Source organism: Mycetomoellerius zeteki, unplaced genomic scaffold, assembly GCF_001594055.1.
Source record: "Mycetomoellerius zeteki isolate Tzet28-1 unplaced genomic scaffold, Tzet1.0 scaffold221, whole genome shotgun sequence".
Lineage (NCBI taxonomy): Eukaryota > Metazoa > Arthropoda > Insecta > Hymenoptera > Formicidae > Mycetomoellerius > Mycetomoellerius zeteki.
Window position 1 is genome coordinate 29,926 of NW_017257184.1, and position 15,039 is coordinate 44,964.

Here is a 15,039-nt window from a genome sequence, read left to right on the forward strand (position 1 = left end):
CATCAGCCACGAAGGAGGTGGTGCAGAACGATGCAGCAGCACTCGGACGCTACGGTTACGACGCAGCGCGAGGGTCATGGGCGTCGCTAAAAATTTATCCGTCGGAATGGCGAAGAAGAGAAAGCAAGGAAGAGTGATCTTGGTGCGATCGACAGTGACTAAAATACTACTCGTCTAGGCGCGGAGTGTAATCGAACAAAGAACGCTGTTTTGGATTTAATGGAAGAAATCGATACTCTCTAAAACTTTTCGAGTGAATTGTGACTCTCAAGAATGAAATCTTACCCTTATATTGACTGAATTTTCACACTTTAGAGTGAGATTCCACTCGAAAGAATTTAGAGAATAATTAATTTATTAAGTAAATATAAAATATATTTTTTTAATTGCGAATTTTTTATTACGTATGTACTATCAGACTGTTGTAGCATCTATGTATTTATGTAAACATGTAGATAAAATATAAATGAACTACCGCTACGAACTTTCGTTCGAACCCAATACTCGTCATCAATCATTAGACCAAGGATAATAAGATACACCGGTAAGATACAAAATTGCTAATTAAAGGTTAATAATATACACTCAAAGTAATTAATTCGCTTGACATATCGATTTTCCGTTTATTGTAAAGTAAAGACGCAATGATTTTCGTTATTAGCGCTTAAATGCAATTTTTAAAACCAAATTACATTTGCCCATTGGGGCTCGCGAATTATATATATTTATACATTCTTTCATTACCCTGTATCATTCGAACGCAACTCGTGCCAGACACACCCACAAGGTGTTAATCGTTCCTTGCTCGGCTCAATTAACTGGAATCGATAAGTTTGGCAGAAGATAATCTCCTTCTCCCTTTCTCCCCCTCCCTCTTTCGATATTGCCTCATTTCATCGACCGCATAAATTAAAAAATGAAAAAGGAAATGTATGTTCTTCCCGTCACAAGTATCTTGTAATAAAGAGTTTATCAAAGATCTCCGTGCGGTCGAGCTTTGTCGTGCTCGGAAATAGAATTTCTCGTTCGATACGTAGGCCCAGGGGCCACCTCCATGGCGGCGCCCATGACGTCGTCGATATACGACAGAACGGATGCGTCGGTTGGTGGAAGAACGGCAAGCGAGGGGCACGTCGCCGTGTTCTTCTCCGACAATATGCCGGCTGGCTGGAAATCGTGAAACGATCCAACACCGGCGGCCCCGGCGGGCTGATTGGGCCGTATTTGGTTGTAATTAAGGCACCGGCGGCGGCCATTAGCGAACTGCGAAAACGAACAACATTGTTTGGTGCATACCGCACGTAAATCAACGCATATCCTGTCCTCTCCTCTTTCAGGAGCATCGCAGTTGGTCCTCCTTAGCGTCGCGCGAAGACAAAACATAGTATTTCATAAAAGACATTGAAAAAATATTATTTCTCACACACGTACATTTCCTCTATTATTTCCCTACAATCTTTCAAATTTTACTTTCTTTGTGAAAGGAGTTAAGCAATTAGGAAATCGTTTTCCTTATTGTTATCTTTCGTTTGTACGAATCATTAAAATTTGTAATTGTTTGGTAGATAAATGGGAGAGAGAGTAACAATTTAATTTAGTTCAACTCTATGAAATGAAATAATTCCAACATATTTCTATATCGAAACAGATACAATAACTATGATTCTTAAATCGCGCATACATGATTGACAGTATAAATGAGAAATAAAATAATATCTTTGTTCGATTTAAAAATGTCTGATTATTTGTTTGCAAGCTCATTCTCATGGAATCAACCAGACACGAATAGCTGACAAAAATTTATTACACAAAGTCTTTGGAGAATGTTACGCAAAACTCTTCCGCCATATCGAAGACGAATATGGCAACACAATACCTCTCGACTCGCATAATTGGCGCTATGGGCACCCAATGGGGTCACCTCGCGACGGTGCCGGGAGGGCCGCCGGCACGGGATGAAGAGATTTACAATGTTCTCGGTCGTAAAATAATCAATAAAATCTGCGCAATGTAAAGAAACGGACGTGCGGTAATGATTTAGTATGCGGAGCGCCCGGCCCCGTCCTCTCCCTCTCACCAGCCTGTCCAGGGTGGTTTTCTGAAGTCCGTCCTTAAGGTCCGGCTATACAAAGTGCGGATCTTGAGGCATTCTGAAGATAAAAAAACGCTCAACCGAACTCGAATTAAAATTTAAAGATTGGACGAGTTTTTGCCATGATTAGTTATATTATCAATATAATTGTTTAATATTTTGTTAGTAATCACACGACATTAAAAATTTTAAATATTCAATTCATTGAAGAATCTAACAATATAGATACAAAATATTGATGTCCATTGGACATTAACGTAGTAATACTTGATATTAGCGTAATACTTCTACATGAAATAAAAAATTAACAATGATATAGTTTATGATCCTATAAATATTATCATAAAATTACAGAGCATTTTCAATTATAAAATTTTGATAATTTAAATTCCAGAAAGTCCTCAATAAAATAAGCCCAACAAATAAGCAAAAGCTTTTTTAGAGGTTAACATTTTAAAAATAAAATAAAATTACTCTCTTTAATATATCGCTATTTTTTTAACACTGCTCGAATTCAGTTCCCAAAGACACATGATCATTGATCAATTGCGTTGGCTGAAAAAGGAAATATACACGTAGGCCATATGTCGTTGGAGTGGAAACCAATTAGAAAGGGGCTGAACAGAAGTTGATGGTCGTTTTGAAAAAATGCGTCGTCTCGTAATCATGCGCTAATTCATCAGCGCGCCCCATTTGCGAACGTAAGTCACCCAAATGATCCTGTAGCATCACCACGCAGATAATAGGCGTGGCACCGGCTATTCTGAGCGGTGCGTATCTCGGTTTTACGAGGCGTTAAAGGCACCGTGACTGATGACGGAGAGCCAACTAACAAGTTCTCACAGGCAAAACAAAGACGTTCGACAAATTTTGATCTTCCCTCATTTATTGTATTATTATACGAGCGATATTATATTAGAAGCTTTAGCAATGATACTCATAGCAGTGCACATTTATCCAGATCTGTGTGTGTGGACACAATTTTCTCAATAATATAAGATTATACCTATTATTGTAATGGTAATTATAACTATTAATTTATTGAACATTAGATTGGTATTAAAATGTTTCTTTTTTAATTATTTTGTTTGCATTATTATTACCTAATATATAATTGCTAAATAGATTGAAAAAGAGATTATTAATATAATCAATAGATGTTCTTTTATTTTGTGACAAGTATCATTTCTACCATTCTCCGGTAGAATTACATTGTTTTTGTTCTTATCATCTCATTATATATTATTATCTTTTAATGTATTGTTTTCTTAAACTATTTAATATTTACTTCTTAACTTGGATACATAATACTATTTAGATTGTTATTACAATTGTTTCTATATCTTAAAAGGTTTTAATAATTCATACTTCCAATAATTTTTCTGTCATTAATAAACTTTTCATTTCTTTGTATCGTTATCTAAATTTTACTACAATATTTACTATAATATTTTGATTTATTTGATCGTCAATTAATCGAATCGAGGACATTTTGGATGTGGGTAGTGCCTTAAATTTTCTGTGGGAAATATAGCATGATTCGCCCCGGGGTTTTGTGGCGGGAGCCAAGTATGGTGACGAATTTATGAGCTCCTTGCAAGCAGAGGTCTGCCCTCTTCGTAAGCATGTAGCGGGCAATAAAGTATGAGGCCAGAGGATATTCGAAATAATCGGGTTGAGGCAAGATCTATATCGGCTCGGGAAGGCCTGGATCAAATTTAGGATTGATTTACAAGTGATTGCACGCTGGCAACCTCTCAAATAATCCATCGCTCACTCTATTTATGGAGCAACAATAAATTTCTCACGAATAGAATCAAGAAATTGTTAGAATACAATGATCACAGAATACATGTTACTATGTAATCGATTGCTTCAGCTTTGAATAAAAATTATTAACATTATATTCTTTATTTTTGTAATCCCAAGTCATAACGATAATGTAGAAAGCTTCAGTCTCATAAACGTTTATTGGTTTGAGAAGAGAAATAGACCGACTGTTGACTCCGTTAAAAAATTGTTAATGGTTCAGTACAATTTTATTAATTTCAAACAATTTGATTGTTTTACAATTATTGCAAGGAAGACAACAAACTGTTAACTGAAGTATGAAACAAGACTAAATACCCATTATGAAATTTTATATTTTTGTATATTAATAAAAATATATATATGTATATATTTTTGTAAATATACATATAGATATAGTTTTATGTTAGCTTTATGTGTTAAAGTGGAATAAATGAATTAACTCTAAATTCTTAAAATTCATTTAAGAGTTTTTTGGAAACTCAAATAATTGTTACCGATAAATCTACTATTGATTATGATCGGTGTGTAAACGGCTTTACAGTTTACAATGATAGAACGATAAAAAGACTCGTTAGGAAACCTACGCGGTTATATAGATTTCGCAATAAATAGGGGGAAGCAGGAAGTATTTGAACGGAGACGTGTTATTACTAGCTCGGTAAGAGTGGGAGAACGATACAAGGAGGCGAAGGAAGAGAGAAAGAGCCGTAGAAAGTTTTGCTCGTTTTTGCACGGTGAGATTCTCGCTGCCGATTGGTCTTCTCATTATGCGGCAATTAAACAACATGGCGCCCTCAGAGGCTCGTTCAATTCGTTCGCTTAGCGCGGCGCTAGTCATCGGATATGATACGTATATTGGAAGGCCGGCGTTGAAATCTCCTGCTATTACACCTAAAAAGAATATTTCTAACCACGCGTAATAATAAGATTTAAGAATATCTTATTTATGTAATAAAATATCATGATTTATGTTAATTTACGACTGTTCATTTAGGCACAAGCAATTTGCACAACTATATTTTTTAATTCAAATTATTTATTGATACATTAATATTAACATACATCATAGGTTGATACATTAATAGAGTACATTTTTTTATGTTGAAATTCAGGATAATAAATTAAATTATTTCTAAAATAGTCAGTTTCTCATATAAGAACTGATCTATAAAAACTAATGAAAAATAACATTTGTCATTTTTCAATGAGTTATTATTCAATACGCAAAAAATAAAATTTAACATTTTTATTTTTTTACAAAGTTTGTAATGTCACTAGTCTAGAATTATAAACTATTAATTCGTGGCGTATTCCTGGAAAGTCGGATTGTTGAAAGTTGACGTGGCTTGTTTGTACAGAGGATTCTCGCCCTGAAACATTTCAACATATTGACATTCCGGCAATCTTGTAGTCACGCGATCGGGAATAATGAGGAATAGCGACTCACTCTGTCCCATTTGGCGAGGGCGCGCTCCTTTTCGAACTTAGCATATTCCCTCTTGTCATGAATAATCGTGAGGATCTTCCAAATGAGGAGAATCAGGAAACCGATGATGACGGTGCTTATAACAACGCCTAGCGCAACACCTACGGGAGAAAGTAAATTCTAGTTCATTTTGTATCATCTCGCATACGTAAGTATAACCAAAGATACTATATTAGTTTCCAAAGATTATCGAGTAAATGATAATTAGGATTAGAGAAAGACAGACAGACAGAGAGAGACGCAATAAGTAAGCAGAATTTTAAGACGCGAAATAATAACAAAAACGTTGTATAAAACGTTGTACTGGCACCAACTTTTGAAAAATATGTGCAGATGTGATTAATCTAATTAATTAATTAATTAATTATTCCGTTTAGTATCACTTATTAATTCTATTTAATTTATTAAAGAGAATATAATGATATAAGTTATATATTTTGTGATTGGCGCCACGAAATACATAATTCATGTAATGATAGAACAAAAATGATTACCAAAAACATTAATTGGTGTTGGACAAGTTCTCTCTCGCTCAGCTTGAATTTTAAAGATTTTGATATCTCCTCCAGTACCGGCTCTGTGATATTGGTATTTGAAGACAAACGTGCAGCCTGCGTCACCGGGTGTTCGACATATGCGGGCATCAGCTTCTTCATCTTTCATAGGATCTTCCTCGACAGTATCGACCTGTGAAGTAATTGAGCGTCTATTTGCATTGTAAATTATTAATCACCCTCGCGCAGCTTGCGAAGTACAAACTAATCCACAATGTGTTTTTTGCTTTTTGTTTCTTGCTTTTTATCTTTCGTTTTTTTCTCTCTTTGTGACTATCTTATCGATAATCTTGTTTCATGATATGCATTTCTTTTTTTTCTAAAATTCGTCAACTTTTATCTTGAGTAACAGAAAACGAAAAACAGGATAAGAGGTAAAAGGTAGTAAAAAGCAAAAAGCAAGACATTGCAAAGAATACATTGTAGATTAGCTTTAAATGTTATTTCAAAAGAAGAGCTACTAACGATTTCTATTTCATGCATGCACAAATCATATTCCCCGTTTTTCGCGAGTGGTCCTGTGTCGTACGCTACGTACTCCACGCAATCCTTCAGTTCCTCGCATCGTTGTCCTGGACATGTCTAAAATGTGTTATAAATAAGAGTAACTGTTTTGTAAGATTATAAGATACTTTACTACTAAAACTTTACTTTTAGAACTTTATTTCTAGAACTTTATTTCTAGAACACCATGTATAAATATGTACAAAGAGATTAAAATGTACATTTTTAAATATACCATTCGTAAAAATTAAATTAAATTAATAGATAATAATCAACAATTTAAATAATTTATTAATAATACATCAATTATAAATTTAGCAATTTAGTTATTACAAGTTTAATTTTATCCTCGGTCAGAAAAGTCTTCACAGATATATAATTTTCGAAATTTTACGCTTATGTTATGCATAATATCTGATATTAAAATATTCACGAAAACCACATGTATATGAATAATAATCGATTAATACGAGTGTCCTAGATCTACCCATACTATCTGCTATAATGGCAAATTCTTGAAGTCATTTTGAGACGAAATACCAATATGTCGAGGCTATAAGTAATAAGCATTTAATACCTGGTTTATGCTTCGGTCTTAATCCTAAAATCCTAAAATTTAGCCAATGGAATACAGATTTCAGTTAGAACCAGTTAAAACTGGTAGCCCTATTGGCTGAATTTTAGGATTTTAGAGTTAAGACCGAAGCATAAACCAGGCATAAATTAGTCAATCATATCACCTAAAGTTCGCGCGTTTAGATGTGATTGGCATTTTGTTCCATAGTACAACGTAAAATGCCAATCACATCTAAACATACAAACTTTAAGTATGATTAGCTAACTTTAAATGCTCATAATTCCAAAATTATAGTCTCGACATTTTGGTACTAAAATTTTTGTCTCAAGACTTCAAGAATCAACCATTAGCAAGTGTGGGTAGATCTGGGACACCTTGTATATAAACTTGAATGTGAAAACATCTGTGCATTTTAAACGCTTTTTATATTTTTTCTTATTTTTTTGCTGGAAAAAAATCGTCGACTTCTTCCGCCAGTACCCAAGCAGAATAATAAATCACGATTAATGTAATGTCCAAATAATATAAAATAAATCATGACTGATCGAAAAGTTTTAATAATCATTTTGGAGTCATTTTGATGTCATTATCATGACATTTTGTTCTTCTTGGATATTTCATTACACGCAGATACTCACAGGACACTCCTCACAGTATTGTCCGGAATATCGAATATTGTCCCGCTCGTGGCAATGACAGCTGCCGCAGATGCAGTTGCCACGTCCGCTGCAAATCTCGACGTTTTCGCCCGACGGCGGGATGCATGTGCTGTTAGTCTCCTTGCAGTCGCACGTCTCGCCACCCCATCCCGGCAAGCAATTGCAGGTACCGCATTCGCACTTGCCCCGTCCGCCACAGACCTTAAACAGACAAAGAAGAGACGAACGGTGAACGTAATGGGGTACGTACAAAGGCGTGTAATTTGTCCAACCGCCCTTATAAACGCCGCTGCCGCGATCGCTGCAAGGCAAGATTGCCGTACAACTTCCGAGCGAATTTGTTAAAAGCAACTATCAAGCGAGAACACGGTAGTTACGTGTGATAATAGAGATTTCTTACCCTCTTTCGAGCGTGTAATCTTTATCTTTTATATCAGCGCTAAATACTTATACTATACATATATTTGAGTTAAAAATATATTGAACTATTTTCTAGTATAGTTACGAGTATATAATTTTTAACTATAACACATAATTATGAAATTAATTAACTATAGTGTATAATATCTTTTAAATACTTTTATTTTAGGAAACTATTAAATACTTTTTGCACGAAAGAGTATTAGGATCTCATTATTGACTGCATTGCTTAGAATATCCTGTATATTTTGCGTTAATTGTAATAATTTATTTTTAATTTTGGAACGTACCTGGCCGCCACTGCGTTTGCAAGAGAAATTGTCGCATTCGCAGTATTTTCCGTAAAACAATTCTTGCGGATTGTTTGGTCGTTTATCACAATCGCAGACACCACATTTGCACGTGCCATGGCCGCTGCAAATCTCAACGGTTTGATTGTCGGGTTTGCAGTCGGTTATCGAGTTCAATTTGTCAGCACCGATGTCACTTCCCTCGCATTCGCATTGCTTCCCGTAAAAACCGGAATTGCATGAACACACACCGCACACGGACGTGCCTCTATCCTTGCATTCTATTGCGTTCGGCTGATATCCCTGTATTGCAAATGGTTTAAAATTCGATACGAAAAGTGTTATAAAGCAATAAATGTTATGCGAATTTGATTGCTCATATGAAAATATAAATAATTTTTAAAAAAATTTAATTTTTAATTATATATTTTTGAACATTATACATAGAGTAGACGAATAGAGTATACAAGATGAATCGGATCACGAATCGAATCAAGCTTTGAAACAATTAATTGTCATTAATTTTTTTGTTTCAAACAAGATATTGTATTATGCTAGTTTCGCGCGCTTTCTCTGCACTCTGGAATAATAGGGTGCGTTCCGAATTTTTGCATCAAACGCATAGAGCATTATATGTCCTTGTTGTTCATCGAATGTTAAACAAGGACGCACAATGCTCTATGCGCAAATTTGGAATGTAGCTATAGACAACATTTCTATATATCTCAAAGCTTATATTAATTCTATTTTCCATGAGATTCAATTCGCCTCGATCTATATCGTAAGATAAATTTGAGCTAATTAAAAAATAGAGATTTTAAATATTATTTAAAAGCTAGTTTTTCTACTTTTTTTAGCATATTTACCAAGTGTCCAGGTTTCTCACAAGGACAGTCGCATATAATTTCTAAATCAATAGTCAGACTCTCGTTCAAGCCTCTAGGTTTGATCTCCATAGTTTGATGCCAATCCTTTGGATCTTTAGGACATTCCACAACCTGATATCAATTATGTCATAATGAGCCATAATAAACAAGATTGCTAATTAATAAAAATATTTATAATTGATTTGCTCACCTTAAGCACAATCTCAAACTCAATTATGTTGCCTACGCGAAGTCCTTCACATTCCTGACGTTCCAATAACTCTCCCGTTTTGTTCAAACATCGGGAGAAATATTTAACGTCGATCATTTTTGGCGCTGTATCGATTATCGTCACCGAGTCTACTAGTTTCTGTAAATTATCAATATTATAAATTATTATCACTCTTTTAGTTGTAATTAGATAAAAGAAGTTAATATTTTAAATAATTACTAATGTTATTCATTAATTTTCTATTAACTTATTACGATTATAATACAAACTAAAAGTAAACGTAAAAAGATAATTTATATATGCAAATTGATAATTGAATATATTGATAATTATATATCATTATTTATAATATCATTATTTATAATATCATTATTTATAATATCATTATTTATAATAAATATAATCACCTCGTATTCACTGCTCACTAAGGCAACGACATTCTGCGAGTCATTTTCTAGAGTTCCGGTTGAGGATCCGCTAATACTACGACTTAATCGTTGATAAGTAGCATTTTTGTGATCAGGAACGGCGAAGATAATATTCATATTGTGCTCGCGCGCTTTTCTATTGAGCTAAACGAACAAAAGGTTTTATTAAAGATTTCCTTAAGTGATTAAATTCACAATAATACATATGTAAATGAATAATAATCATCGAAAAGAAAGAAAGTAAATGGATCCTCTATTTGTTCTTACCTGAGAAATTGATGGATAATCTTGTAGAAGAGAGTAAGTGTAGAATCCATTCTCGTCCAAGTGACATTTGCAATCGTTGGGCTCTACTATTCCTGCAAGCTAAGAAATCGTTAAGCTTTTTCATCTCGAAATCGCAACTCTCACTCGACTACGGTCAGTTTATCTCAGAATTGCATGATCTCGTTCTTTCGCTTGATTCACGTACTTTACCGTCCCCAGCGATGTGGAAGATTGCGTCGGTCGAGAACACAATAAGATGACGTGCTTTTTGGCGCCAGCCGATTTCTTTGGTGCATACTATGACCTGCATCATTGCGTCGAGCCCGCCTTCGGGACCGTCTAGATTACCCGATACTGGCGCCGCTTGTACCTGGTCCTATTTGTTAAGATTACTTGTATTCAACAGATTATTTAAAAATAATTACTATGAAATTGTTAAGAATAATGTGCCAAAATGAAATTCTATAGGAAATATGAGATGTATACATTACATCCTATCTTTTGAAAGAAATTGAAACTTGTTTGTTACTTTTATTATCCTAAACTAATTATTAAAATTTTTTTATTTGCATTAACACGTGACGAATATACAATTGCGATAATTACCTCAAATAGAGCTACGTTTTCCGTAAGAGGCATTTGATTTTTATAATCGTAAGGTGGTGCACATGGTCTTCCAGTTTTCAAAATACAGGGAGATTCCAATCTGACGTAAAAATTCAATCAAATTATAAATTTCTTATCAATAAAATTCAATAATTACGACATTATAACAATTTCAAAATGATTATTTAATTAGATTATTTAAATTGAAATATGTCTATTGTAATATAAATAATAATATAACGATATCTTTAAGAAATATATTTACTTATCGGGTTGCGTGCTAGTCATCGGTAAAACAACCTTATCTACAAAGCTGCCAAAGCCAATGCGGAAATTTGATGTGAGCTTTTGCATGGCTTTGGCTAACTGCAGACCGAGTTTTGATAATTTGTTTCTATATGGCTCCATAGAGGCCGATAGATCCATAAGATAATATAAATCCACAGGATAATCTTCCGCCTGACTATATTTCATGGTTACGCGATATTCTTCCCCTGTAAATAATTTATTCAATTTCTTTATTCTTGAATTATAAGTTATTTAAATTATGTGTAATATTAAATAATTATATCAGAAATATATTACATTGAAAAATATAGCATTTTGTGTAATTTATAATTATTGTATTATATACATTATGAGTGTACAGAATGTTCTTCCATTGACAATTTCTATGCAACATTCTAAGACGAAAATTTTTATACGAAAATGTTGAAGCTAATAGTTTAAAAATGAAAAGAGTTTAGTGTTGACTAATCTACACTAATGTCCTTATACTCGCTTTCTAAATATTAATATAATCGAATTCGAAGTTGAAGATAAAATTGGAGCTGGAGTTGGAGATGAAACTGAAGCTATAGCTGGAACTCTAAAAATTCTTTGCTGCAATTTTAGACACAACTTTAGCTCCAGTTCCATCTCCAGTTTCAACTCCAATTATATCAATGCTTAAATAACAAGTCAATAGCAAGTATGTACAAGAGCGTATCCATTATTATGCGATTTGCCATGCATCAATTTTCCGCAAACTGTTTGGTCAACTTTAAACGCTTCCCATTTAAAAACTATTATACATTTTCGTATAAAAATTTTTTGTTTTTAGAATGTATGTGTGTGTTCTACAATTCTACAGAATTTGTCTGTGAAAAAAACACCCGATAATTTTAAGATAATCTGTATATCTTGTAAAATTTTATATGTATATTTTTGAATAACAATAATTACTTTATTGTAAATTCTGAAAGAACTTTGTGTCTCAATAATGCAAATTGTAAATTAACACACATTTTATGCTTAACATTTGTTTATATAGTATGTGTATATTATTTCAAAATAGAAATCTAAAACATTAAATCTTGATAAAATCTCTCTCTCACCTAACCTGAGACGTAAACGTATCCTCTGGGGTTGAACTTGAACGGGATCTTTACCCTTGATTGAGGACAACTGTCGATTTTCCAGGATATCCATCATATTCTCATCATTTATCACAGCTGATGGTTGACACCAAAAATTGCCTTCTTTCAAATACGTTTGTTTGGACACGCAACGCAACAAAGGAGCACTTACATTTTGTGTAGATGCCTTATAAAACCGCAAACAAAAAATGATTTACCAAAATTATTATCCACACACATTACAGCTTAAAAAGTTATTAAAATTAATAACACGTTTAAATTAAAAAAATTTTCTATGCACTTAATGTGCAACGAGAGATATAAAAAAAATTCACACTTTGTTAACGTTTATTAATTCTTATTCAAGTATTTCAGGTAGTAAGCAGATGTTATTTATCTTCATTTTAATATAACGTCTAAACGCATGTATCAATTGTATACTTTTAAGACATAAAATAGTAAAAAAAAGGATATAATATAAGATAAATCTTCAAAATAACAAATAATATCAGTTTACTATTTGAAATCATGAAATCGACATTTCCTTTTTTATTCGCATGACGCACAAAAAACTTTATTTGATCTATGACATTTGTATATATCGAGAGAATGATTATACATTACGGATAATAAATTTCCGATACATGTAACTAGAAATTCATTCACAAGGAAGTAAATACAGAATCTCAGAAAAAATTTCGATATTTTCCTAATTTATCAAAATTATTTTTAAGTAAAAAATTTTTTAAATAAAATTACTAAAGCTTTAGCTTCCTCTTATAATTAATTTTTATGCCTTTTTAAGAAATTTGTTATCATTTCAAGAGTAATTTTTTTTAGGCAAGTTGCAAATACATCACTTTTACATCACATAAATATGATTACAAAATTATTACAAATTCAATAGTTGATATATTACAATTTTAATTATTTTATATTTATATGTTTTAGTATATCTATTATTATTTTTAAAATCTACTTCATTTTACACCATCAATTTAGCCATATATGAAAGAAATAAACTTCAGTCTATTTTTATTATATTTAATATCTATTTAATTATTATTTTTATATCTAATATTCATTTTATATAATAAATAATAAAATTTATAATATTTGAATTATAATATATTATAAACTAATATTAAAAAATTAATTTTCTTTTTCTTTTAACTTAATAAATCAAATATTTTATTAAAATGTAAGGTTCTCAGAAGCAGATCCTCTAAATTTTTTCTCACAGAGTACGTCGAGTTCGTGTATATTCCATTCAACTAGGCGCGAGTGATTATTTTCTCTTCCGGATCCTACTTAGATATCGGAGAACCGATAGAAGTGACGAAAGGAACGTTTTCGTATTAAGCGCGCACGAGTCATGCAAAACAATCATGCAGTGCAATTGCATGAGTTCACTCGGCGTATGAATCACCGGCGGCGAAACGCGAAACGTCGTCGGCCCGTCATAATAAGTAGTTGCGATGCAGGTGCGCGCTTCTTCCGACGCCTTCTCCCGCAGATCTCCTCTCCCTTTCTCTCACCGCGTGTCATCTCTAGCGGAGTATACCGCTCGTTAACGACGCTTATAAATATTCATTACCGTCATGGAGCACCAGACGCATCGCGGCGTTTGCAGGCAGCTCGCGCAAGTCTGCCGGGACTCGCAGAGACTCTCTCGATCGCGATACTGCGAGACCGCGGCCACGAAGAGGTGAGCCGTCACGAGAGAAAGATAGACGATGATCGTCGTCCACCGTGCCATCGTTCCCTTCGAACGTCGAACGTTTTACTTTTAACGCGAACGGGCGAGTCGCCGGCACGAACACTCGCGATCCGGAAGGATACTGCGGCATCCCGCGGAAATGACTCCAAGATAAAACGCGTCATAGTAATACGCGTGATTAAGTAATCGTTTGTTCTCTCCACCTTCGACAATTTTTCCTGGAACCAGTGATCGGGTTCCTCGAGACATAGGCGAGTTCGTTGGGGGTGCGGCATAGAACGATGATGAATTTGATTTAATCAAATTTTAATTTAATTGAGAACTTCACGTTTAGTTTAAACACGAGCATCTTGTAACAAAAACAGATGAATGATGTATAATGAAGTTTAATAAGCATGCTCGTAATGAACGGTTCGGAAGAACTATGAAGAAGAGATGAAGAAGCTTGCGTATACACAAAAAAATAATGTATGTTCTAATTAAAATAAACTTGTTAATTTAATAGCAATGTTAATGAAACAAATAATTACATTTCCCGATATTGTTATTAAATTAAAAACATTTTTAATTAGAATGCTGTTAGCTAACGCTGTTGATATGTCATTTTTTCCTATTTAGAGTTATCGCTGAACTATTTAGAGTTATATTGTTTACATTTAGTATTTACAAATAATCTGCAGTAAGGTCACACATGAAGTATGAAGTACAACAAACAGCTGCGTGAAATCGATTATACCATGTAACGAGAATTATTGAAATACAGAACAGTTTATAATTTAAAAACAAAATCAAATATGACAAATATTTATACGGAGTTTCTTTATTATTCTTATGCTTCCCCAATTTATCCCTGAAATTATGCCACCGTATTTAAAAAATCTTAATTGTATATAATAAATAAATAATTAATTTTCTATTAAATTTTAATTTAAATAATTATATTAAATTTTATAATAAATAAAGAAATAATTTTTAAGAAACTTAATTACATATAATAAGTAAATAAATGCATTTCTTTTATATTGAACATAAAGCATATATAAAATATTCTGAATCATACAATGATCTTACGTCATATATATTATATATACATATAGTCATACAATGAACGTTAGTTAGGAATTTATTT

The 15,039-nt window shown here is 33.1% G+C and overlaps 1 protein-coding gene across 1 annotated transcript; it reads right to left on the minus strand.

Moving 5' to 3' along the window:
- Nucleotides 1–5,186: 5,186 nt before the first annotated feature.
- LOC108723016 (integrin beta-PS) lies at nucleotides 5,187–14,017 on the minus strand. Its single transcript, XM_018448458.1, has 15 exons — nucleotides 13,788–14,017; nucleotides 12,170–12,377; nucleotides 11,059–11,287; nucleotides 10,794–10,893; nucleotides 10,393–10,563; nucleotides 10,188–10,286; nucleotides 9,900–10,064; nucleotides 9,472–9,630; nucleotides 9,261–9,392; nucleotides 8,395–8,697; nucleotides 7,664–7,885; nucleotides 6,410–6,526; nucleotides 5,885–6,077; nucleotides 5,352–5,491; nucleotides 5,187–5,274 (listed from the first exon to the last, which is right to left on the minus strand). Exons 1-15 carry the CDS (start codon nucleotides 13,947–13,949, stop codon nucleotides 5,200–5,202), a joined length of 2,475 nt encoding a protein of 824 aa, XP_018303960.1. The 5' UTR covers nucleotides 13,950–14,017; the 3' UTR covers nucleotides 5,187–5,199.
- Between the last annotated feature and the right edge of the window lie 1,022 nt (nucleotides 14,018–15,039).

What these genes read in the sequence shown, in the direction of transcription:
- LOC108723016 (XM_018448458.1), bottom strand. Translation starts at nt 13,949, where the DNA reads ATGGCACGGTGGACGACGATCATCGTCTATCTTTCTCTCGTGACGGCT. An exon ending in ACGTTTACGTCTCAGGTTAG is followed by an intron (nt 11,288 to 12,169) that starts GTGAGAGAGAGA and finishes AATTATTTACAG; the next exon opens with GGGAAGAATATCGCGTAACC. An exon ending in TAGTGAGCAGTGAATACGAG is followed by an intron (nt 9,631 to 9,899) that starts GTGATTATATTT and finishes GATAATTTACAG; the next exon opens with AAACTAGTAGACTCGGTGAC.